Source organism: Chionomys nivalis, chromosome 15, assembly GCF_950005125.1.
Source record: "Chionomys nivalis chromosome 15, mChiNiv1.1, whole genome shotgun sequence".
NCBI classification, from domain to species: domain Eukaryota; kingdom Metazoa; phylum Chordata; class Mammalia; order Rodentia; family Cricetidae; genus Chionomys; species Chionomys nivalis.
The window spans coordinates 22,180,510-22,207,639 of NC_080100.1; the positions used below are offsets into that span (position 1 = coordinate 22,180,510).

General features: G+C 42.4%; 1 protein-coding gene across 1 annotated transcript; it reads left to right on the top strand.

Annotated features, from left to right (window-relative positions):
* Window positions 1–231: 231 nt before the first annotated feature.
* On the top strand, window positions 232–27,130 carry Dnajc21 (DnaJ heat shock protein family (Hsp40) member C21). The gene is made up of 12 exons (XM_057789714.1): window positions 232–549; window positions 7,948–8,041; window positions 9,578–9,701; window positions 10,114–10,236; window positions 10,700–11,004; window positions 12,422–12,573; window positions 15,391–15,478; window positions 20,549–20,707; window positions 21,275–21,317; window positions 23,668–23,840; window positions 25,784–25,859; window positions 26,542–27,130. The coding sequence occupies exons 1-12, from the start codon at window positions 453–455 to the stop codon at window positions 26,707–26,709; spliced, it is 1,602 nt and encodes a 533-aa protein (XP_057645697.1). The 5' UTR covers window positions 232–452; the 3' UTR covers window positions 26,710–27,130.

Below are 27,130 nucleotides of genomic sequence, written 5' to 3' on the forward strand. Positions count from 1 at the left end.
ACCCGAATACCAGGAAGGCGTTTCCCAGATGACTTCCCCTGCCAAGCCTCTCCAGCCCTCCGTCCAGGCCGGCCAGGAGGGGCCACTCAAATAGCCCACTGTGCCCCTCACAATGCCCCCGGCGTGGCTCCCCCGCCCTCCCTCGCCCGCCCGGGCTCCGCCTCCGCGGCGCGCGGCTCGCCCGGAACCCAGCCCAGCCCCCGCCCATGCGGAGCCGCCGGCGCCGCCCCCTCCGCGCGCCCGCGTGCCGCAGCCCGCGTCGTCCACCGCCGCGCGCCTCCGCCGCCCCGCGCCGCTGCCGCCGCCGCCGCCGGGCTCGCTGGGTGGCGGGCTGCTGGCGCCGGGCTCCCGCCGGAGGAGAGGACAAGCAGCGCCGCCGCCGCCGCCGCCGCTTCGGCCCGGGCCCGGGCGTCGGCCCCGCCCCGGGCCCCGGCCCCGTGTCCAGCCCGGCCATGAAGTGTCACTACGAGGCGCTGGGGGTGCGGCGCGACGCCAGCGAGGAGGAGCTCAAGAAGGCCTATCGGAAGCTGGCCCTGAGGTGGCACCCGGGTAGGTGACCGACCGGAGGGCGGGGAAACCGGGCGGCCCTCCTCACCCTCCCCGCGTCCGCGAGACCCCGGCCGGCGGGGCCCCCGCCCCCTGCCCGCCGCCGGGCCTGGCGAGCCGCACGCGGTGCGGACGGCGCGGCCCCGCTCACCCCGCCCGGGCGAGCCTCCGCCCCCGGCTGGGCAATGGCTTTTAAACAGGGCCTGCTCGCGCCCGCCTTCGGATCCCGGGCTCCCGCAGATTGCCACGGTGACTTCTTAGTTGGGTGAACGGCCCGGCGAAGTCCTGAGGTTACTTAGGAGTTTGCTTGCCCCGGGATGCTTTGTGTCGCTGTAAAATGGGTCTGTGGGACTCGGGCGAAGTCTGATCTGTCTTCCAGACGACGAAACTTAGTAGGCGAATCCCGTCCTTGTGAGTCCCAAGTTCTGCCTCTGTTGGTCCTGGGAATTAAAGCCAGCGCCGCGCACCTGCTGGCGAGCGCTCCGCCGTCCAGCTACACCAGCCGGCGTTTTAAAGAAATCATTTCAGGACAGGTTCTCACTAGGTTGCCAAGGCAGCCTTTGAATTTGAGATCCTTCTGCCTCGCCTCCATGAGTAGTTAGGATTTACTGACTTGTGCCACCAGGTGTGACTGGTTTACCTATTTGTATTATTTTTTTAATAGTTCACTTTAACTTCATAGTGTTCAGAGTGACTATGCACACGTAGATGCCTGAGAAATACTAATAAATAAACCTTATTTCAGTAGTATACATTTTCTTTTGCTACCCAAACAAATTTAAAAGAGAAAAAAAAATCATATAATACAAACATGTTTAAACTTAGTTTTTTGCATTGTGTCCAGAAGATCCAAGTCACTTGCACAAGTGTATACTATGTAGATTTTTGAAATGCTATAACAGAGACCCCCAGAGTCTTGTTTGGAAAGCATGTCTTAGACCCATGGTAACTTCTAGTGTGTGATTGAAGAGGAAAAGGAAAGGAAATGACTGCTCCCAGGTCTGCTGGAGAAGAAAGTGTATTATAGATGAAAGGGAGTTCATAGTTAGGGGCAGACTGGGAACCTCCAGAGTGGACGTGACCCTGAGCCATGGCAGGTCGGGAGAGGACCAGGTGTAGTCGCCAGGGTGCCAAAGGTACAAAAAGAGCAGATAACCAAAATGTCTGGATTATTTAGGGAAGGGCAGCTCAGCCTTTGGACTGAAGAGTTCAGGGTAGAAGGTGGGGTAGTTAAGTCATATGACTTAACATGTAGGGACTGAGGGATGCTGGGAGAATCTGGAGGCCAGGTCTGCTTTGATGTGTTAAATAGGCACCTCAGCCTTTTGTCCTTGGTTTGAAACTTAACATGAACAGAAGAGTATCATTGCTGTTTGGGTAAATAAAGCAACTAGTAAGTACCCATTAATGGGGGTGGGGTTACCACCGTGTTCTGAGAGATGCCCAGGCTGCGCCCCGGAGAGGGCCTTGGACTGTGTCCTGTTTCAGGAAGAGCACTGTGGTGAGCAAAAGATTCCTAAGGTAATGAGGGGCAGTATTTACAGGAAGGGTACAGAATGGTTTGAAAGAAGAGTGGAAGGAAAAACTGGAGGCCCACACTGGGAAGGTCTAAAGTAGATGAAAGAACAGGCACTGGTGTGTTGACAGTAAATGAGGAATATACATATATGTGCACATACATGTTGAAGGAGCTGCAGGCTGCGTTCCTGCCACCCAGCTCCCGGCCACCTGGCTAGCTTATGCCCCAAAATAACGACACACAAACTGTATTCTTTTAAACACTGCTTGGCCCATTAGCTCTAGTTTCTTACTGGCTAATTCTTACATCTTGATTACCCATTTCTATTAATGTGTATAGCACCCCAAGGTGTGCCTACCGGGAAGATTCTAGCCTACGTCCATCCTGGGTCGGAGCTTCATCGCATCTGCCCTGGAGAGAAGAGCGGCATCGCGTCTGAGCTTTCTTCCTCTTCCTCCCAGCATTCTGTTTTGTTTACTCCGCCTATCTATGACCAATGAAATCCCACATCACATACACATACCTATTGAAAAGACAGATGTTTTATCTTTTTTTTTTTTTTTTTTTTTTTTTTGGTTTTTCGAGACAGGGTTTCTCTGTGGCTTTGGAGCCTGTCCTGGAACTAGCTCTGTAGACCAGGCTGGTCTCGAACTCACAGAGATCCGCCTGCCTCTGCCTCCCAAGTGCAGATGTTTTATCATTGCAGGAATTCAAAAGAAAGAGCCAAAGTCAATAAACCCAAGGAAAGTGTACAGGTGGCGGAAAAGCATTTTCATAGAGTAATGGCTAATTATCATTAGAAGGTGAATTGGAAGTTGGGAGTTCCTTGACTTTCAGAATGGGAAAGGGCAGGACAGAGAATTCTAATGGCAAGTGCATATGTACTTTTGAAGATAATTAATAAAGCATTCTTGGAGCGTGGACTGAAATCAAATTGTAAAGGGCCTTAGATATTAGGTTAAGCACTATGTTTTACCATTATTAATTTGCTAGTATATAGAGTCCTTGCTGGCTTTATTATGATGTCTGGGATAGCACCAGGAAGACAATCGAGAACTGAAGAGGCCTGGATACCAGAGTACCAGTGAACAGGGGTGGGCCTTTGGGGCCAAGGGAGCAAAGAGGCCTACAGACAGGAAAATCAATGTGTTGGACAGTTCAGGGAAGGAAGGAAGAAGTATTACTGATTGGTTTGGAAGCCGAACCTGTGAGGAACTGAAGGCAGCATCTTCTGAGGTCATGATTCATAGCATCCTAAATATCTTTGGATTAGAAATATTAGTGTAGTTCTACTTCCTCAGGAGACACACGATTTCGGTATGCTTGCTTAGCTGGTCCACTTAGTCTTTTGGTCGATACATGTTTAATTTCGTTACGTGTGCAAGGCACTGTGTTAGATATTTGGGAGCTAAGCCTTGATTGGGAGAAACAGTCTTCCAGAATTTATCCCATGACTGTTCTCTGAGTTCTCTGCCAGGTAAACAAGGCCAGAGAGATCCCTGCCATGTTTGTACATGGGACAGGAGAGAAAACAGGCAATTTGAGCCTGAGGAGAGCAGGGTTGTTTGAGGGCAGGCAAATTCAGATGTCGATGGGTCCCTGTACTCACCTGGGCTAGCTTTGTATGTGCAGGTGACAGCGATGGGAAATGGACCCAGGAAAATGGGCTGTGAAGAAGTAACGTCTAGGCGGAGACGCAGAGATAGAGTGATTGCATGCCTGTCGGAGGGAGGAGGAGCACAGGCTAGCATAACCGACTAAGTGGGGGTAACTCTGGGTTAGGAGTTTAGCCTAAACTTGGGCAAACCATAGAACTGGAAACAGCAGGAAGCCTCTCTCTGGCCGTAATAGGACAGTGTGCTTCAGGCAGAGCCTAGCCTGGAGATGAGGACGGGAGCACCAAACTGAACCTGCTGAGCACTTTGCCAGCTTGTCAGTGGATGAGAGCAGTGGTTAGGATAGAAGAACGCAGGGGAAGGAGAGGTATTGGTGGTGGAGACTGTTAGTTAAAGGTGTAAATCTTGAAGGAATGGCGAGTAAAGGGTCAGCGAGCAGACACAGGGACGCGTCACCACGGGCTGCCATGGGAGTGCTGTGGCAGGAGGAGTCGAGCCCTGTGGAGAACTGATGCTCTCTCTCAGAGCAGGGTGCTTCAAGGGGCAACCCAGCAGAATCTTCCAGAAGGCACGGTACGAAAGTTTAGGGATAATAGCAGAATATGGGAGTATGTCAAGAGAAAACTACGCAGACTGGTGCAACCTTAGATGTTTGGTAAACCTCAATGACTGTTTGCAGTACCTCTGTCAAAATGTAGACTTGCTTATTGCTTGTTTTGTTGGGTTCCTGCTGTTAATTTCAGGTCAACACAATCATCTAACTCAGCTGCACTTATGTAAAATGAAGCCATGTAACGGATTGAAAACATTATTTACAAAAAAAGTTCTGCTTGGCAGTAAGGGTGCATGCTTTTAATCCCAGCACTTAGGAGGCAGAGGCAGACAGGTCTCTGAGTTTGAGGCCAGCCTTATCTATGGAGTGAGTTCCAGGGCAGCCAGAGTTACACAGAGAAACACTGTCTCAAAAACAAACAAACAAACAACAAAAAAAAAAAAAGAGAGAGAGAAAGAAAGAACCACTCAAAAATTAGATCTTGTTGTTAGCTGGTATGCCCATAGATTTAAAAGCTTTAGTGTTTGCTGGTCGATGGTGGTGCATGCTTTTAATCCCACCAGCATTCAGGAGGCAGAGGCAGGTGGATCTCTGTGAGTTGAAAGAACTCTACAGAGCAAGTTCTAGGGCAGCCAGGGCAACACAGAGAAACCCTGTCTTGAAAAGCTGAAAAAAAAAAAAGCTTTAGCTTTCTGCAAATTTCCTTGGGGAGGGAAAGAAGGTGAAGAAGGTGGACAAGATGCAATAGTACTGATTAAAAAAAAAGAACGCATATATACATACCCCTGGCAAGCACTGTTTTTGCTTTATGTAAGGAGAATCAGTTGCCAACTTTTTACATTTTAGGTTATTTAATTTGAACTGTACTGTTGTGTCTTGACAGAAATGTTTGAGACTTCCGGTTTGTCTCATTTTCCTCGGAGACCAAAACAAAAACCAGTGCCTCTGTAGTTGTTTGGCAGCTTACCTGAGGTGTGCTTATTGAATGCTGAGGTGAATATTGGAAAAATACCACCATGTCCTAGGGATTTGTCCTCGTCCTTTTCTTTTGGATCTGTTTATGAATGAGTTGATGAAGACAGAAATCTTAACCCTTGTCAAGGGGACTCCACCATGAAGGAGCTGTGTTCAACTGTGTGTGGCAGGAAACAGGGTGTTGTTGCTAATGTCAAACTTTTTTTCTCACCTCACAAGAAATCAGAGATGGCTAGTTCTTTATGACAGCTCCATGTATTTGATGAAGCTGTTGGAGACTTGCTCCAGCATCCTCACCGTGTGTGTTGAGTGCTTGACTCAGCTGTGAGCAGTGAGTCCTGAACGTAGAATTGCTTTCTCTGTAGGGACAGCTTAGTATAGCAGTTCTTGTCCATGGCCCCAATGGACTTGCTGCCTACCAGCCCTTGGATGCCCCCTTTGCCCGTCATCCAAGGTAGCAGTTGAAGCTACTAGTCACAGAAAGGGATAAAGAAGAAACAAGAATTGGTGCTAGTTGCCTTTAAAGGAAGATTCTTAAAACCCACTGTAGAATAATTTTATAGACTTTATTACAAGAGCTTAGTCACATGGTACACCTAAATGTTAAGGAAGACTGAGGAACAGAATCTTACTACAAGGGCCAGGTACCCATCATAAGGGCAGGGCTCAGTGCTTAGTTGGAAGAAAGGAACAGTCAGTTTGGGATGTGAATTGCAGTGTGCTCCAGTTCTTGTCATTGAGAGCTGGGGCAGGATACAGCAGTGGGTTAAGGGCACACTGTAATAAGGCCCACCCAAGCCCACACCTTTCCACCAGAGATCAGTGTTTTTCTTGGAAAGCATCACTTTTGTAAACTTGTCTTTATGTCTTGTTTTATTACTTTTCTATTGGTATGATAAGATGCCATGACCAAGGCAATTTAACAGAAGAAACTTTATAAGTATGGTTTCAGAGAGTTGGTCCATGATGGCAGAGCAGAGGAAGCCAACAGCAGTGACTGGAGAAGCAGCTGAGAGCTTACATTTTGGTCTCCAAGTAGGAGGCAGGGAGAACTAACTCAAAATGGTCCTAGTTGTTTGAAACCTCAAAGCTTGCCTGAAGTAACACATCTCTTTCAACAAGGCCACACCTTCTAATCCTTTCCAAACAGTCTCACCAACTGGTACCAAGTGTTAACGTTCATGAGCCCTTGGGGGAGCTTCTTAGTTGGAACACATGATTGGCTAATGTTTCCTGTCCTCAAATGGGTGCACACTGCAAGGACTAGAGCTCTGTTACTTCTCGGGGAACGGGAGGCTTAGAGGTAGAAGTTATTTTTAGTTAGTGTAAGACTAGTTTTAGGGCCGTAGGATAGAAGAGCCATGGCAACTGCTCTGCTTGGGAAAATACCAGTGTTAGATATTTGGCGGAAAAGCTGTTTGTAGGACTTGGATCAGGTGATGACACAGGAAACTAGATGCCCTCCCTCATGAGCCACTTAGACAAACAGTAAGATGCTTGGCTATTTGAAGGGAACACATCCTGTCTTCTGACCTCTTAGAAGACAGGTATTGAGTAGTAGCTTAAAGAACTTGGAGTGTTCCATGTTAGATTCAAAATGATTTCTGAATATATTATTTATTTATGACAGGACAAAATTACCAATGCCTTAGGATTTAAAGCAGCTAACAACACCAGTTCATTATGTAGACTCTGAAGGTTCTGAAGCTTAGAATGTGGGAGTGGCTCGTCTTAGAGCTTCTGCTAGGGCTGTCTCACCACTGTAGGGAGGACCTGCTTCTGGACTCGTGGACATGGTTGTTGGCAGGTGTTTGTTTGTTCCCTCCTATCCTCTGTTCCTCACCCTGAGCTTCTCTGTAAACTGTCCGAGTTCCTCACACTGATTTGAGTATTCCAGGAGAGGGCGAGAGCCCGGAATGGGAGCTGTGGACCTGTCTAGTCTCATAGGTCCCCTTGCCTTCCCTCTGTGCCTGCTGTTGGTCAGACCAGCACTGCTGAAGAGAAGGGGCCTGTACAAGGGTGATAACAGAGACCACTGCTGGCTGCCACTTTCAGGCAGAAGCTTTTTGAGTTTTGCAGTTGAGGCATGAATAAGCAAAGAATAATTAGCATGTATGTGCCTCTGTGTGTGTGTGTGTATGAAAAGGTACACGTGTAGTGAGAGGACAACTTTTAGGAGTGGATTCTTTCCTACATGTGAGTTTCAGTGACTGAACACAGGCTGTCAGGCTTGATGGACAGCATTTTTATCTATTGTGCCATGTTGTCAGCCCCTACTATTTAAATTCTATATACACACACAACACACACAGACTCTCACCTGTAGCCTTGCCTGGCCTGGAACTGGCTATATAGACTAAACTGGTCTTACATCTTGAGCTCCAACTGCATATTCTGCCCAAGTACTGGGATGACAGGCATATATCACCATGCCCAGCGTATTTAAAAGAAAAGAATTACACACACACACAAATACACACGATACACAGTTATCTGTGTACTTTTAGTTACATGGCATACACATGGGTATGCTTTGGAAGTTACAAGGAGATCATGTGTTGGCTAGTGGATGGACAACTTGCAAGAGTCCAGTTTTCTTTCTCTGCAGTATGGTTCCAGAATTGAATTCAGGTCTTTGGGGTTGGGAACAAGCATCTTTTTACAATGAGCCATTTTGATGGGCTATGCATGTCATCTACTTTTTCCATGACTAAATTTCTATGACTTTATTTTAACAGATAAAAATCTGGATAATGCCGCAGAAGCAGCCGAGCAGTTTAAATTAATTCAAGCTGCGTACGATGTGTTGAGCGACCCCCAGGAAAGAGCATGGTGAGCATTGTTACTCTCATCCTTCTTTAATTTGTTAGCAGGAATTGTCAATATGGGGTTGATGGTTTCTTCACAGTTGAATTCACTGCCTGGTTTGGGAGTGTTGTAAGCTGTTGTTGCCTCTTCCTTCTCTAAAGTGCAGTCTGTGTGTAGGAAGGAACTTTAGTCATGATTATTCCAAGTGTCTGCTGTTATCCATGATGAAGCAGGTTTGGTGGTTACATAGCTTTAACTCAGACACCGCAAGTGATTTACCATTGAGTGGGGTCCCTTTAGTGTTTGGCAAATGTATTGGTACACAAGAAGGACGTTTTGTCTTTAGCAGCAATTCTTACTTTAGAATAAGAATTATAATACATTTTTGTAGAGTACCTGAATAAATTTTATTCTACAAATGTAATAGGTACTTTCAACAAAGATGAATTCATAATATAGTTTCATTTTGTAAGAAGAATTATGTGTTTGAAGTTGTGAGTTTTTAATCTTCTTGGCCTTTTGCTGCAGACAGTTAGGTTTTGAACTTAGACACAACAGTGAAAAACCCTGCTCTTGGAAAAGTGCTGCTGTGAAGGGCACCTGCTTTAAACTGCACAGCGCACCAGCTCTCAAAAGAGAGAGGATGTACAGGAAAGTCTCAAACACTCTGTAAACCACATAGAAGACCTTAAACTTTTCTCTGATCAGGGTCTTTGGAGCTCTGTCCTAAAGCCAGATGTATACACATGCCTGTAGCTTCTGCCTGTGGTCCTTGTCCTCAAGAGAGTCACCTGGGCTACACAGGGAGATCTGTCTCAAACCAAATAATTAGTGTTCCTTTTAGAGCATTGGTATGCCTCCCTGGCTTCCTTTTATTTAGTTTCTCTCTAAATCGTAGATTGTCTTCCTTCTTTTCCCAGACTCCCTTAAAACGCCTGCCTGGTGTTGCTGCTGTCATCTGGAGCGTGGCAATAACCTGGCCTTAGCAGCAGAAGGGACCTGGGTTCTTACAGACTTTATGATGAACAACCAGTACTTAATATTACTGAGCTTTAGTTTTCTGCTGTATCAAGCAAGGATGATAATAATAGTAATAAATACTATTATAGACTTCTTATGAAGAGTAATTGTGTGTCTCCCAGATGAAGTTTATGTAGACATAAATATGTTTTTCAGGTAAATTGTTAGTAAATTCCCAGGTCATAAATGTGAACTTAGTGTATTAACCAGATTATATTCAATACTTTTCCAATTAGTAGTTGTCTTTCCTATGGATATCTCTACCTGCTCAGAGAGAGTGTAGAATTCCCAGTTGATAAGGACTAATACTGTATGCAGTGTTAGAAGTTGTGGGCATGGTTTTAATCCTCAATTCCTGAAAGTCTCCCAAGTCTGTTAGTTTCCAAAATTCCTTTAAATTGTGTGGTCATGGATGGGACATGTTGAAACATGCAGTTAGTTATTTTGGCTGATTCAGAAAGAGAGTCCTTGTGAGTTTTTATGTAATTGTATTTAAATTGAGTCTTTGTCTGGCTCTTTCCATTTTTTAAATTCTTTTAGGTATGATAATCATAGAGAGGCCTTACTTAAAGGAGGGCTTGATGGAGAATACCAAGATGACAGTTTAGATTTGCTTCGTTACTTCACTGTTACCTGTTATTCCGGCTATGGAGATGATGAAAAGGTAAGATGGGGAACTTCTGATCTCTCATCAAGCGGTTAAGTAAAACTCAAATGCAAAGAGATCTCTTAAAATTACAACAGAAGGTGGAACGCACAGCTGTTTGTGCTTAGCTGTGGGCACACGCGAATGCAGAACACTTGAGGTAGCCAGAGCTGTGTACTTCATCAGCTAAATCCTGGCTCATGTTTTCCTTTTTTTTTTTTTTTTTTGGTTTTTCGAGACAGGGTTTCTCTGTAGCTTTGGAGCCTGCATGGAACTCCCTTTGTAGACCAGGCTGGTCTCGAACTCACAGAGATCCGCCTGCCTCTGCCTCCCGAGTGCTGGGATTAAAGGCGTGTGCCACCACCGCCTGGCCTGGCTCATGTTTTCTGTGCTTAGACTGAGTTTCTGGTTTTGTTTTATTTTGTTTTAGGGTTTCTATGCAGTGTATCGTGATGTCTTTGAGCTAATTGCAAAAGAAGAACTAGAATGTGTGTCAGACGGAGATATTGAGGATTTTCCAAACTTCGGGGACTCCCAGAGTGACTATGACACGGTAAAAGAAAAATGACAGTTCGCTTCTCTCACTGTTCTAAAGAAATTATTTTTGTCCCCTAACCTGGCTGTTCCCCCCCTTCCCCATGGAGCTGGCAGCTGTTAACAGTGCCCACACTTGACTTGCACCCCTGTTGTTATAGTAGTCGTTTTCTCTGGCCAGTGAGACTATTTTCTTTCTTCTCTAAAATGTCTTGTTCTGGAAAGTCTTTTAAGAGGCCCGTCTTCCCCAGCGATTAATAGTGTCAGTGTGCAAGGGTGTAGAGTTGTGGTTTAGTGGTAGAGCACTCATCATGCAGAAAGGCCTTGGGTTCAGTCTCCAGCACTGCGAAAGCTACCACACAGCAAAAGTAATCTTAGGTACAGAAAAAGAATGGTAGAAGATGTTTTAATTCATAATATCTACTGCCTTTTAAAAGAAATTTCAGTAAAAAGATAATTTTACCCATTTTCTTTGTCACTAGGTGGTCCATCCTTTCTACGCTTACTGGCAGAGTTTCTGCACACAAAAGAATTTTGCTTGGAAGGAAGAATATGATACTCGGCAAGCGTCAAATCGCTGGGAAAAACGGGCGATGGAAAAAGAAAACAAAAAAATCCGAGACAAAGCAAGGAAAGAGAAAAATGAACTGGTGCGCCAGCTTGTAGCCTTCATTCGAAAACGAGACAAAAGGGTGCAGGCTCATCGGAAGCTTGTGGAGGAGCAGAACGCAGAGAAGGCGAGGAAGGCAGAGGAGATGCGGAGGCAGCAAAAGCTGAAGCAAGCCAAGTATGCAGTGTGGGAATAGATCCTTCCTGGTGATGGGAGGTCAGGGTGGCTGTCCGTGGGGTTATCAGCATGGAAGAGCCTGCCACTAGGGAGCCAGCATGAGCCTCCATGTTAACTTGGATCATCACCATGCCTTATGTCTTATAACATAGTGTTTCTTCTTTTTAAATCTCTAAATTCTGGCATTGGACAGTGTTTCTTTACCTACTATGTACACCTTTCTAGTTTTATCTGCATATTTTCCATCAGAGGCCCTTTATACTTGAGATCTTTTATTCTACTAAAGTTTGTTAGTAACTAATACTAATTGAATCTTTACTCTGTGTAAGAATCTGTTTCAAGTGCTTTTCTGCTTTCTTTCATTCTTGTGAGGAAATGAGGCATGCGGCTGTAAGTCACAGCTGGGAATGGGGCTCAAGAAGTCTAATTCAAGCCGGACGGTGGTGGCGCACGCCTTTAATCCCAGCACTCGGGAGGCAGAGGCAGGCGGATCTCTGTGAGTTCGAGACCAGCCTGGTCTACAAGAGCTAGTTCCAGGACAGGCTCCAAAACCACAGAGAAACCCTGTCTCGAAAAAAAAAAAAAAAGTCTTAATTCATAGCTTTGCTGTTTAAAAAAGAATTTATTTTAAACTAGGTATAGTGATAAAAGCCTTTAACTTCAGGGAGGCAGAGGCAGGTGGATCTCAAGGTCAGCATGGTCTATGTTTTATAGAGAAATGCTGTCTTGAAAAACCAGAAAAAGAAAGAATTAATTTTGTATGTGTGGGAGGGGGCATTCACACGGAGAGGGCAGTTTGCATGGGTCAGTTCTCTTCTTCTGTTACGGTTCCCCCAGATTCTCAGGGTTGGCCGTGAGTTTGTTCTCCTGCTGGGCCGTCTTGTCGCTGCAGAGCCCTGCTGTTAGCTGCCGTGCAGGCTGCCTGCCAGTACTGTTGTCATTCCACTTAAGTTTGCTATTTTCTTGTTAAGTTATTGTAAAAATTTAGTTTCTAGAGTATTTAGGATTTTTTTTTTGTTCTTATTTTTGAGATAGGGTATCTCTGTGTAGCTTTAACTGTTCTGGATCTCATGCTGTAGACCAGACTTGACTCCCACTCAGAGAGCCTTCCTTCTGCCTCTGCCTCCCTAGTGCCACTACTGCCCAGCAATTTTGTTTTTGTTTTTTAAGCACAGGTTATTCATTTACTAAAATTCTACCCAAAACCACATGTTATCTTGTATTTTTTTGACCCTTCACCAGAAGACTTAGGCTGAGCTGCTAAGGTTTATATTTCAAGTCCTTTTACTTCAGTAGAGCAGGCACAACCAGCCAGGTGCGCTTACTGGCAGCGTGGGGGAAGGTTCTCCTAGGGCTAGGTTTAGAGCCCTGCGGAGCTTTGCCTGCCAGCGGCAGTGAGGCTGTGCTGTGTGTCTAGACTGGCAGAGCAGTACACGGAGCAGAGCTGGATGACTATGGCCAACTTGGAGAAGGAGCTCCAGGAGATGGAAGCGAGGTACGAGAAGGAGTTTGGAGATGGATCGGACGAAAATGAAGTGGAGGAACAGGAGCCCAAACACGGAATGGATGGTAATTCTTCTTGCTATATTAAGTAGTTTGGGGAAATATATATTAAATTTTATGTACTTAGTTGCCCACAGTGGCGCAGGTGTGAGATCCTGGGGAGTGGAAGAACAGATGACCACCCGGACAGCACCTGACTTCTGCTTCATTGGTTCAGTGCCTCAGTGTCTATTTTGTTGTTCTCTATAAGGAACTAGAAATTGGAGTTCTTTTGTGGCAACTAAAAAACATTTTGTTGGCCTGGAGGGATGGCTCAGCAGTTAAGATCACTGACTGTTCTTCCGTAGGACTCAGGTTCAATTCCCAGTACTCAAATGGCAGCTAACAACAGTAACTCAAAGATCTGACATCCTCAGACAGACATATATGCAGACAGAACACCAATGCATATAAAATAAAAATAATTTTAAAATAACATTTTGTTAAGGAATGTGTGAATTGCTTTTTGTTTGTTTTTTGAGATAGGGTTTCCCTTTATAGACCTGGTTTCCTAGAACGAGGTCTGTAGACTGCCTTCAGAGTGCTAAGATTAAAGGCGTGCTTCATTATGCGCAGCAAGTCTTAGTCTCTTTTAGGACAGTAGTTGTTAGGCAGGGCTCTGCTACGTGCCTTGTACCTCCCACTTACGACTTATGGAAGGTACTTTGTGAAGTACTAGAATGTTTGTTTTCTCCGCCTATATTATTAAGCAGACAGGTATGTATTTTAAAAGGCAAGGTTTAGCCATTTTGGGGACTACCTATAATCCTGATTTTTTTCTTGATTCCCAGCTTTTCCATTTATGAAGCTGATCTGAATATAGTTTCCTAATTTTACTTAATTATAAACTGTAGATTTTAAGGCAAGTAACTCAGATGGATAAAATGACAATCTTTTTTCTCCAAAATGTTTAAGATTGAACGGTTTATTAGTGAATCAAGTTAGAATGTACTTTGAAAAGTCCAGAGCACTCTATACATGTGGAATGATCTAATTATATTTCTATTATAAAGTCCTTTCACATACCGGGCCTTGTTTCGTCTTCAGAAAATATTCCTTAAACAGAGGTTGTGCTAATGGAATTATCTCCATTTAGCTGGTGAAAAAAGTAGGAGCCTATAAAGTTGTGGGATATACCTGAGAACATATGAGCACTTAAAAATCCAGACTTTTTTGCTTTATAGCCAGAATTTTTATCAACTGTTTGATGGGTTAAAGATGGTTCCACACATGGGAAATGTTGGAAGTACATGTGCAGTTAAAAAAATCGCATTACATATAGTGGCCCTGCCTTATCCTCCTTGTTACTTCTGCACTCTGAGTGACTTTCAGTCAGCCGTGGTCTGAAATGTTAAATGGAATAATTCAGAAATAGCTTCTGTGTTTCAAATATTGCCTTGGTCTGTGGGTGATGAGCTCTTCTGCTGTCCCGTTCTGTAGTGAAAGGGAGCTGCGGGCTGCATTCCCGCCCAGCTCCCACCCAGCTAGCTTTATACCCGAAATAACACACAAATTGTATTCTTTTAAACACTGCCTGGCCCATTAGTTCCAGCCTCTTATTGGCTAACTCTCACATCTTGATTAACCCATTTCTAATGATCTGTGTAGCACCACAAGGTGATGGCTTACCAGGAAGGATCTTAACCTGCGTCCATCTTGGAGAGGAGAGCTATAGCGTCTGCCTCGCTGCCTTCTTCCTCTCAGCATTCTGTTCTGTGTACTCCGCCTATCTAAGTTCTGCCCTATCAGGCCAAGCAGTTTTCTTTATTAATTAACCAATGAAAGCAACAGATAGATAGAAGACCCACCTACATCACTGTTCTTTCTGTGCAGAGTTCTGTACAGTATATACCTTCCTAGTCACTGAGTCCTCTGGTCTCCTGCTAGTCAAGCAGATGGTAGATTAGCTGTGCTGGTGTCGTAGTACTTGTGGTCAAATAACGTTAATGTAATGATGACCCCAAAACATGAAAGTATGGATGCTAACATGGATCATGCCAAAGAGAAGCCATAGCGTGCTTTCTTCAATAGAAGACGAAAGTCTTTGAGGGAAAAAAGAAAGTGAAAAGAACATATGCTGACATTGCTGTGGTCCAGGATAAATGAAAGGTATCAGGAAATTGAAGGAAAGTCATGGCCATTTTACTGTTAGGCTTCAAATTATAAAGCTATAGCTTTATATGCATTTTGTAAGGATGGAGTTGAAATGGAAAAGACGTTAATTTGTTTGGTTCTGTACTGTCCAAGGTTTCAGACATCCTCTGTTAGGGATATGTTGAAATTAGCATTGAGCATAGGACATAGGATGTGTTTTGGCTCTTATTCATTGCTGTCAGAATGTCTTCCAGAATCATATTACTATCTGTAAAGAGTCAAAATGTGGAATATGAGACACTTTGGGATTCTTATTGTTAAAAAAAAATCCCAAATAGCAGTCATTTTACTTATTTCTTTAAAAGTAGATTATAAGAAATATGGAGAGACTTTCATTTAAGGTTTAAGTCATTTAGATTTTATATATTGTGTTGGTAGCAGTCATTTTGCTGTAATAAGCCTCAGATTATGCAAAGGTCTGCATAAACAGTGCTAAACTTTACATGTAATAAGCTGTTTATGACCTCATAAATAATGAGAGAGTGCTGTAAGCTAAGCTCCAGTGTGGTAGGGTAGATCACAGTTTGAAAGTGTGTTTGTAGCAAATCTTTCTGAAGATTGAAAAGGCCTTTGTAGTAGAGGCATTGCAGTGGTACTTCCTGTCTTTGACTTAGCTCACATTTAGGGCTTTAAGGATTTTTGAGTCTCTGTGAGCATCTTTGGTTCTTACCATAGTCTGTCATCCCACAGAGAAAGACAGCGATGAGGCTGAGGAGGTTGAACTCTATGATGACCTTTACTGCCCAGCTTGTGACAAGTCCTTCAAGACAGAAAAGGCGTAAGTATGTCTTTAAAATCACCTTTTATTTTGAGGTAGTGTGTAATACTTTGTAAGTGTTCATGAGAGTGTGGTTGGAACAATTTGATCAACAGTACCTCATCCTCTGGGGATTTCGTGCAGTAAGCAGAGGGATTTGTACAGTTAAACCTGTGATACCCATTAACATATTCCAATATTCCTCTGTGCTAGTCCAGAAATTCAACTACGACCAGTTGTAGTTGACACAGGAAGGAAATGAGACCAAATCTCACCATCTCTGCACTGGTGTGAGGCTTCTCCCACCATCATGTTCCCTCCTGGCCGCTTGTTTCTGTCAGCCTAGGGAGTTTAAAGTTGTCTGCTGAGGTAGAAGTGCTTCCTCTTGTGAAGAGCATGAGAGACTGAGCACTTCAGTCCAGAAGAGAGTGGCTTGTGGGCGTCAGAGAGAGGCACTAGATGTCCCGCAAGAAAGTACCCAGGAGTATGAGAAGCAGCAGAGATATAAACAAAACAGAATGCAATAGTCAGAGAGTAAAATTGTAAAATAAAATTGTTGTTTATTTTGGAAATAAGCCTAAAGTTAGAGGAATAGCATATGGTGCACGTTAACACATTGCTTACACACTGTTCATTTGCATGCTTGCTCACTAGCACCTGTGTAGACATGTAAGCATGCATAAGCATACAGTTTTTTCTGAATAATTTTATTTTATTTATTTATTTATTTAATTTTTTTTTGGTTTTTCAAGACAGGGTTTCTCTGTGGCTTTGGAGCCTGTCCTGGAACTAGCTCTGTAGACCAGGCTAGTCTCGAACTCACAGAGATCCGCCTGCCTCTGCCTCCCGAGTGCTGGGATTAAAGGCGTGCGCCACCATCGCCCAGCTTTCTGAATAATTTTAAAATTACATATATAATGCTTCTTTATCTCTAAATATCTCTCCATATAATTTTTCAATAACAAGGGAAGTTTGAAATGATTTTCTAAACTGTTCTGGTATAATAAAAATTCAGGAAGTTAGAAATTGAGATAAAGACCGGGTAAACTCAAGGAACAGCTGAGAGTCAACTGGCTGACCCTCTCTCCATGTTTTTCCCAGTCTACCAGCACCAGACACCCCACCCCCAAATCCTTTTTCTCTCTTTCTGTCTCTCTCCAGTAGACCTCCTCAGTTGTCCAATAACTCCCTGATTGATCCTGTCAGACAGTCGCTGACTTGGTCCTTTGATTCAAGGTGGTTTTTTTAGCACAATAGAATGGCCACGTGAACAATTCTCCCTCAATGTATGTTATCATTTTAAGAGATTGTAAGATTGGTCTAATTTATTGTTCATACTCTAGTTTTATCAGTGTATTTCTTTTTTATATACATTTTTTATTGATATTTATTGAGCTCTACATTTTTCTCTGCTCTCCTCCCTGCTTCTCCCCTCCCCCTCCACACCTCCCCCAAGGTCCCCATGCTCCCAATTTACCAGTAGATCTTGTCTTTTTCTACTTTCCACTTCCCATGTAGATTACGTCTATGTAAGTCTCTATTAGTGTCCTCATTGTTGTCTAAGTTCTCCGGGATTGTGGTTTGTAGGCTGGCTTTCTTTGCTTTATGTTTAAAAACCACCTATGAGTGAGTACATTTCATAATTGTCTTTCTGTGTCTGGGTTACCTCACTCAAAATGATGTTTTCTATTTCCATCCATTTTCCTGCAAAATTCAAACTGTTGTTATTTTTTCTGCTGTGTAGTACTCCATTGTGTAAATGTACCATATTTTCCTTATCCATTCTTCAATCGAGGAGCATTTAGGTTGTTTCCAGGTTCTGGCTATGACAAACAATGCTGCTGTGAACATAGTTGAACACATATCCTTGTGGCACGATTGAGCATCCTTTGAAAATATACCCAAAAGTGGTATAGCTGGGTCTTGAGGAAGGTTGTTTCCTAATTTTCTGAGAAATCACCACACTGACATCCAAAGGGGCTGTACCACCTTGCATTCCCACTAGCAATGCAAGTGTTCCCTTTTCCCCACAGCCTCTCCAGCATAAGTTGGCATCAGTGTTTTTGATCTTGGCCATTCTTATAGGTTTAAGATAGAATCTCTAGAGTTGTTTTGATTTGCATTTCTCTGATGACTAAGGATGTTGAACATTTCCTTTGTAACATGAAGGGGCCTGCTTGCTGGTGTTTCTGTCCCGCCTGATACCCCACAGCCAGCAAGCCCCAAAGAAAATCAGACAGAGATCTCCATAAGTTATAAAACTGATTGGCCCATTAGCTCAGGCTTCTTATTAGCTCTTATCACATATATTAACCCATTATTCTGATCTTTGTTAGCCATGTGTCTCAGTACCTTTCACAGGGGAGCAGATCACATGTTGCTTCTTCAGAGTCTGGGCAGGAGTGGGAGGAATAGGCTTCCTCCTTCCGAACATTCTCCTGTTCTCATCACCCCGCCTTTACTTTTTGTCTGGTTGACCCACCTTTACTTCCTGCCTGGCCAATCAGTGTTTATTTAAAACATGATTGACAGAATACAGACAATTCTCCAGCACCATTCCTTAAGTGCCTTTCAGCCATTTTCGATTTTTCTGTTGCAGGTTCTCTGTTTAGGTCTGTACTCCATTTTTTTTTTTATTGGATTATGTGATCGTTTAGTGTCCAATTTCTTGAGTTCTTTGTATATTTTGGAGATCAGACCTCTGTCTGATGTGGGGTTAATGAAGATCTTTTCCCATTCTGTAGGCTGTTGTTTTGTCTTGTTGACCATGTCCTTTATTTTACAGAAGCTTTTCAGTTTTAGGAGGTCCCATTTATTAATTGTTTCTCTTAGTGTCTATGCTACTGGGGTTATATTTAGGAAGTGGTTCCCTATGCCAATGTGTTCAAGTGTACTTCCCACTTTCTCTTCTATAAGGATCAGTGTGGCTGGTTTTATGTTGAGGTCTTTGATCCATTTGGACTTGAGTTTTGTGCATGGTGATAGATATGGGTCTATTTTCATTCTTCTACATGTTGATATCCAGTTATGCCAGCACCACTTGTTAAATATGCTTTCTTTTTTTCCATTTGATATTTTTTGCTTATCAAAGATCAGGCATTTGAAGATGTGTAGATAGATATTCTGGTCTTCTATTCGGTCCCTTTGGTTCTCCTGTCTGTTTTTATGCCAATACCAGGCTGTTTTCAGTACTGTAGCTCTGTAGTAGAGTTTGAAATCAGGGATTGTGATGCCTCCAGAATTTCTTTTATTGTACAGGATTGTTTTGGCTATCCTGGTATTTTACTTTTCCATATGAAGTTGAGTACTGTTCTTTCGAGGTCTGTGAAGAATTTTGCTGGGATTTTGCTGGGGATTGTGTTGAATCTGTAGATTGCTTTGTCAGTGTATTCTTTATTAGTATGTTATATTTTCCCACTTTAGTACAGAATCCAGTTCAGGTGTGTATCCACATGTGGGCCACTGCAGCGCTGTGTTGTATTTTCCGTGGTCCCATGTCTTCTTAGTGATGCTGAGCAGCTTGATCACTCAGCCTAAGTATTACCCTATTTTTGTGCTGTAGAGTTAGAATTTCTTTTTGCAATGAATTTTTCTTGGAAGCATTAAACATTTATCTTCAATGAGCATTCTGTAAATGTTTTGTTTGTTTGTTGAAACATAACAGCTCTGACTGTCCTGGAATTTACTTTTTAGACCAGGCTGGACTTGAACTCACCGAGATCCACCTACCTCTGCCTCCCAAATGCTGGGATTAAAGGCATACACCACCACGGTCTGGCTGCATTCTATAAAATCTTAAATGTTCCAAAAGTCCTGAAATTTTTTGTGTGCACAGATGATACCTTGTGTTGGAAAACTTATCACCTGAACTACTGTGAGAATATCAGTCACTGTGCCGTGTTTTTAAAACATTGCATAAAATGTCTTCTGGAAACATGTGCAAGGCATAAATGAAACACAGATGCATTTTATGTGAGGATGGATACCAGCTCCAAAATACCTCATTGCATTTCAATAAATATTCCAAAATTTGACATCTACACCACTGTGGTAGCAGACAGTTTGGAAAAGGGAAACCTACCTGTCACACCCTTTCTATTGGAGGCTGAGTGATGCTTTTCTGTATTTACCAGTCAGTGCCTGAACCTCCCTGTAAAGCAGTGCTGTCCTCTTTCCCCATTTATTTCTTTCTACTGTGGAATTTTATTTATTTATTGTTTTGTTTTTGGGCAAGGTTTCTCTGTGTAACAGAGCACTGCTTGTCCTGGCACTCGCTCTGTAGACCAGGCTGGCTTCACTCACAAAGATCCACCTGTCTCTACCACCCAAGTGCTGGGATTAAAGGTGTGCGCCACTACACATGCAACCATGTCCTTATCATTTTGAGTATTTATTTTTAACTCAAAATACCTTGATTTCCCCAGGGGATCATGGTCTAAGAAGAATTTTACATGAACTAAATGGCCACACAGTTTGCTGCTAAGGGTTTTGTTACTGTTTCTGTGGCACTGAAGATCGAATGCAAGGGTTCTCTGCAGGCTAGTCAGCACTGTACCAAGGGCTACGTTCTGAGACTGGTTCCGACTTGACTGTTTAATGTCTTTGTTTTCTGTATATTATGTAGGTTGATATTTGGGATATCTGCCTGAACCCTCATTTAAGGTGATAGGAAAGAGTTGAGAATATGATGTTGAAAAGTAAAAGGAAGTAAACTTGTTCTTTGAGGCTTAACACCACGTCTTCTCTAGGTCCCACTGTCTTCTTGCAGTTAGGATATGTGCCTTACCGTAGCATGGCCTGGAACAGAGACACACTAAGCAGATACTTAGTGATTAAAAAAATCAAAATAAAAAAATGGAGAATTTGGCAACAAAATGCATTTAGGTAAAATGGAATTAGTAAGGGAATGCTGGTGTTGGGAAGAAGGAACTCCTTCATGGTCTAGCTGGGCTGGTGATGCAATCCCAAGAGACTTGTATTGCTCTGTATAAAATCGTGCCTGTGGCAGGTCCAGTGGTTCCGTCATCCCACAGTGTACCTGTACACATGTGGTTACCATAGTACAGCACTCATGCCACATTGTGCTTTCAGCATGAAGAATCACGAGAAGTCAAAGAAGCATCGAGAAATGGTCGCCTTGTTAAAGCAGCGGTTGGAGGAAGAGGAAGCACATTTTTCAGGAGCGCAAGTGGATGAAAACTTATTGGATGCCAATTCTGAGGAAGAAATAGAAGATACACCAAAGCAAAAGTAATTCACAGGATTAAATGCCCGTTACCCTTTGTCTTGTTAGAGATGCTGGTGAAGTGTGTTTTCTCCCAAGGAGGTTGTTGCCTACTGTTGTCTGTATCTCCTCCCATTTACAGGGACGGCAGTGTTACAGTGGGTAGATACCACACGTCTGATATCTTTTAGACTATCCAATGACTCTTTTTTTATTTTTGGTTTTTCGAGACAGGGTTTCTCTGTGGTTTTTGGAGCCTGTCCTGGAACTAGCTCTTGTAGAACAGGCTGGTCTCGAACTTACAGAGATCCGCCTGCCTCTGCCTCCCAAGTGCTGGGATTAAAGGCGTGCGCCACCACCGCCCGGCTTCCAATGACTCTTGAAAACATTTTTTTCTTAGGCAGTTGACATGCTAATTACTGCTTGTCGTGTGTTCTCTAAAATAATAATAGGGCCATTTTTCTGTCATTTTAATGCTTTATGATACACATTTTTAGTATTTCTTTACCATTCTATTTCAGTATTTTTTAGTTTTACTTAATAGATCTTCACAAAGCTAGATACTTTACATTTTGATTTATATTTGCTCTTAGGCTTTCTAAAAAACAGAAGAAAAAGAAACAGAAATCAGCTCAGGTATGTTGAAAGATTTTATTCTCTACTTTCTAACTCCTACAAATTTATTTGAAATAATATAGTACCCGTTGTAGATTGGAAGTTGCACTTTGTTATTCAGTATACTCCGTATTAAGTGCTTCACTGTTATTTTATGTTGGTAGTAAAGTGATTTTCTGCGTGTGTCCATGTGTATGTGATGTGTGTTCATGCGTACTTATGGATGTGGTTGCCTTTCCACACACACATTTGACTGCTAGGGGAAGGTCTTGGGTATCCCCTATCACTTTCTGCCTCATTCCTTTGAGGCAGAGTCTCTCACTGAACCTGAAGCTTTATCTTTGAATTGGGTTGGAAGCCAGCAAGTCCTTGGGTCCTCACTGCCACCCTTCCAGTGCTGGGGTTACAGGTGCATATGAAATAGTGTCCGTCTTGTTCTGTGGGTGCTCATGCTGTGCAGTGTGTGCTCTTCACCTCTAAAGTTGTTCAGAAGGAAGTATTTTCAGGCGTGAGTACATTTTCCTCCTTATATGCATGTAACTTCCTTATTGTTGCATATTTTGGAGATTTTGCATGTAGAACTTCACTGATTGGAATTAACTGAGTGCCTTTTTTTTTAAATATATCTGATGATAGTTATCAATATCAGTCAAGATAACAATTTAAAATCTGGACATAGGAAAATCTGGGTTTTGGTCATTGCATATGTAAATTTAATCTATCATAGATGATTTTAATCTTTATTTTTAAAGAATAATTTTGCTGTGATCATTCAGAATGGATCACAGACCCAAATGTTAGGCTGAAATGTGGACCTTTCTGAGAGGAGCAAGGCCCAGACTCACCTACTTGCCACCTACTGGTTAGTTGAGGCGGAAAGCATGTGTGTTACAGGAGGACACTCATGAGTGTGAGTCTGCAGACTGTTACATGAGGGTACTTACGCATGTGAGTCTGCAGACTGTGTTACATGAGGGTACTCACGAGTGTGAGTCTGCAGACTGTGTTACAGGAGGACATTCACGAGTGTGAGTCTGCAGACTATGTTACAGGAGGACACTCACGAGTGTGAGTCTGCAGACTGTGTTACAGGAGACTCACGAGTGTGAGTCTGCAGACTGTGTTACAGGAGGACACTCACGAGTGAGAGTCTGCAGACTGTGTTACATGAGGACACTCACGAGTGTGAGTCTGCAGACTGTGTTACAGGAGGACACTCACGAGTGTGAGTCTGCAGACTGTGTTACAGGAGACTCACGAGTGTGAGTCTGCAGACTGTGTTACAGGAGGACACTCACGAGTGAGAGTCCGCAGACTGTGTTACAGGAGGACACTCACGAGTGAGAGTCTGCAGACTGTGTTACAGGAGGACACTCATGAGTGAGAGTCTGCAGACTGGGGGAGTTGTTACTCAGAGTAAAGCATAGCTGCACTTAGTGAAGGAATGTTTGCCAGACACCTCTCAGTGACGATTCTTCCCATTGCTTATTATCCTGACTGTAGCAGTAATGTTTCTCATTTTAATTAAGAAATAGAGAAGTATAAAAATCTTCTTGAATTCTATAGAGATTATTTAATATTGAATTGCATTGTAAATGGACTGTCTATATAATTTTTCCCTTTTGAGTTGCTAATATGTTGGTTTTTTTTACATTATTGAGTAAATAGCACTAGAAAGATAGATTAAATTTATTTCTCATATTCACCTGTTCACTTATGATTTTTCTCTAATATCTGTAATGAGCAACTAGGGATTTATAAATTTTTATGATACAGCATTTTCTTTATCACAAGTTGGCCTTGAACTATGTAGTCTAAGCTGACCTTAAACTCAGTCTCTTTGCTGTGTCCTTCCTAGTGCTGGGATTGTAGTCCCACTGTGTTTAGCCTTAGCGCATCTTAACTGTTTCTTTTGTTTTTCTGGAACTCTACTTCTGTAAGTGTCGGATGTTGTTACATTATCCCAAGTTTTGGGAACATAACAAAACCCATTGTTATATAGGGACTAGGGAGATATTTTAGTTGATAAAAGTGCTGCACAGTATGAAGACCTGTTTGTATCCCAAACACCCACATTAATAAAAAGACAAGCTTGGTTGTGCTTGGCTGTAATCTGTACTGGGACTGCAGAAACAAGCTGCTTCCTGGAGCTAGCTGGCCAGCCAGCCTTGCCCATCAGTGAGCATCAGGTTCAGAAAGAAACCCTGTCACAAAAAGAGAGAGCTATAGTGGGAGGTACCTCACACCTGCTCCTGGCCTCCACATGTGTACATGCACATATACATACACTACAGGTATGCATTTTCACAGATGAAAATGAAGCCGTTACTATTAGATTGGTTGCTTTTATAATCACATATGTGTTCTCTAGAATTATGATAGCAATTTCAATGAAAATGGAGCTGAAGAAGGAGTAAAGGCTGACCCAGAAGATGCTAACTTAAATGAAGATATTGCCAAAGAATTAGAAAATAGGCCCCAAGAAAAAGACTGTGTCACAGAGACCACAGAAATCTGTGAGGCTCCACAGAGTGAAGCTAAAAGGTAAGGCAGAGCTGCCTGCTCTTCCTAACTACTGAGTAGTTAATGGTATGGGCATCAGGGCAAGTCAGATAGAACCTCCTCCCTATGCCTAGGTAGGTGTAAACTGCACGTGTGTGTACACATCCGTACAGACAGCTTAGGTATCACTAAGCTAGCATCGGAGTCACTGTGGTAATGTCAGTACCACCCCAGTAGCAATATTACTGTCTTAACCATTACTATGGTAACAGTATCACTGTGCTAACAATGGTACCACTGTGGTAACAGCCACACCACTGTAGTGATCATAATGTTACTGTGGTAACAACAGCGTCACTGTGGATCAGGTCTAGTTTCTTATCCTGCTGGGAAAGGCTCACTTTACTCTTGGCAATCTGTGGGAATGGGGCTACTCCTGAATCTTGTTTCTCTATCCCACTTTATTAGATTGGCCCTAACTAAATCACCATGTCATATTCAGCTGTAAGATGTCAGATCCTAGTCAACATCTTGGTGCCTTCCTGCTCGATGAAGCCCTGATGTGCTAAAGGAGGGTCTAGTTTCATGGGCCTAGTCTATAATGATCCTGCGGGCTGCACAGTGCACATGAGGACTGGGTCAGAGGTGGAGCTACAGCCCCTAGAGCTGGAGAGTGTTTTACTTTCCATGTGACTTGTACATGAGTGTTCACTTGAGAACGACAGTTCTTGAATTATTGTCCAGTTGTCTCATTTTACCCATGTGAGAAAAGGACTTAGAGACATCAACTGATTTCTCAACTGCCGAGGGGTGGCAGAGCTGAGGCATGTCTTCCTCCACACCCGCAGCCCATTGCTTCTTCTGCAGTGCGCACATAGTGAGAAGTGCTTCTCTTCCGCCATTCCTCAGCAGTTAAGAGATTGCTTGGATTCTCTGAGTTATTGTCAATATAGCTCAATCTGGTCTCAAACTTGGAATCCTCCTGTCTCAGCCACCCACACATTTTTTTTTAATGAAGCACACCATAGCGCTTATAATCTTATTTAGCACATATAACATGACAGAGCAAATTAGAGCTCACAGAGGAAGGAGACTGATAGAGGAATGTTCAGGATGCAAGCGGAGTAGGAGGAGCCTGACTGCAATGGCTGATGCTCTAATTTTTGGTTTAAAGAGTACTGGAGAACACACTAGGTCAGCAAAAGGATGTTATTTTTTATTATTAATTTCCTTGTTAGCATATAAATAATGGGTTTATTATGACATTTTCACACTTTTTACTTTTCTCAGTCACCCCAGACACCATTTTTAATAAAAGTTAATTTCTGAGTATTTAATGAATTAATTTTATGAAAAATGCATTATAATATTTTTATTCTCATTTTATTGTGGAACTCTTGAAATGTTTGTCACAGACTAGATCAGGATTTCCTAATTTTTAGTTGGGCATGGTAACTAACACTAGTAATCCAAGCCTTCAGGCGGTTGAGGCAGGAGGACTGCCATTAATTTGAGGTCAGCCTGACCTACATAGTGAGCTCTGGGCTAGCCTTGGTATAGTATGAAACTTGTCTTTAAAAACTAAAACAACTACTACAAAAACAAGAAACAGCTGGAGAAGAAAAAAAAAGAAGTTCATATAGGGTCCTCAGTGTCGTGTGCTGGTGTGATTAGAACTGGTTTTAAAGGGAGCGTGAGGTGCTTTTCTTCTTCATTAAAACATGTATGTATTTACTCAGCAATGTTTTGGGGGGTATTGCTTTAGCTTTTGTTTTTAGTAATTTTTTAGTTTTGTGCCAAATTTAATTTTTATCTTTCAAGTTGTTTTTTTAAATTCTTTGTTGATGTGAAAATTAACTAAATTAGATATTAAAGTGAATAAACAAGCTTGACTCATACATTTCATCTTTTGAGTATTTTTGGAAGTAGATGACAACTAGGAAAGATTCTTTCTTTTGTATTATACTAAGTAATTTATTTTCCAGTGTTCCTAAATCCAAAGGAAAGAAAACCAAAGATATGAAAAAATCTGTCAAAATACCTGCTGAACCACAAACAGTGGTAGGTCAATCTTTACATTCACCTCTCTGTAGCAAACTTTGTTTTTGTCTTAAAGATGTTAGTGTGTATCAAATAAGCTTCCCAAGGGTGAACTAGAATTTGTATGTAATTCTGTCTCTCTGTATTTAAAAATACGAACTATATAAAATATATTTCTATGTTCTGCTATCATTTCTTTTTACTCTAAAAGAAGCAAATTAGAAATATTAGATACTGGTAGAGGTGCCATTTCATTTTCTATGACGAATCTGAGACCTTGGTGGTAAGAGTTGGCCTGTTAAGTTGTGAGCAGAGACTTGTAGTCCTCGTAGTGAGAGCTGATAGTGCTTGATGATTTACCTCCGAGACGTCTGCCTTTGTTGGGTGCTATGAGATTTGTTAAAATACTTATTTTGCATTTATTTGATGTTTAACCTTGACATTAAAACATAGAATGCGGGCTGGAGAGATGGCTCAGTGGTTAAGAGTATTGCCTGCTCTTCCAAAGGTCCTGAGTTCAATTCCCAGCAACCACATGGTGGCTCACAACCATCTGTAATGAGGTCTGGTGCCCTCTTCTGGTGTGAGGGCATACATGGAGGCAGAATATTATATACATAATAAATAAATAAATTTAAAAAAAAAAACATAGAATGCTATCAACCTACCGTGTGCTCTGATGTGTTTTTACTCTCTTCCTCAGAGTGAAGTCCTTATCAACTGTGCAACCTGCCATAGGGAATTTCCATCTCGGAATAAACTTTTTGATCATCTAAAGGCTACTGGTCATGCAAGAGCAACCTCAGCATCATCATCTTTAAACAGTGTAACAAGTAGTCGAAACAAGAAAGAGAAGCGTAAAAACAGATAGGAATTCTGCCAAGTCTTTCTTTTTCTTTTTCTTTTTTAATTCTGTCTCTAGATTTTGAAACCAAAAACTGAACTGAAATAATCTAGAGTTAAAGTTTCAGTGATCTGCAATTTATTGCATTGTGGAAGATTATTTTTATCTTATAAAGACATTTTTGTTTAATATATCTATATTTTTAAACATTTCACTAGTGATTGAATTCTACCTATGCCATCTGAAATTCACTTGAATGTTTCATGACAGGTAAATATTATAAATGTGTATCTTGATTTCTCATGTGAACAGAAATGTACAGGGAAAATTAAATTATTTTGACACATACATGTGCCTCTTCTGCTTCAGTGTTTTCATTCTGCAGTGCTTTATTTACTTTTTTTTTTTATGTTTCCTGATTTCTCAAAACCTCAGATCTCTTTAAACA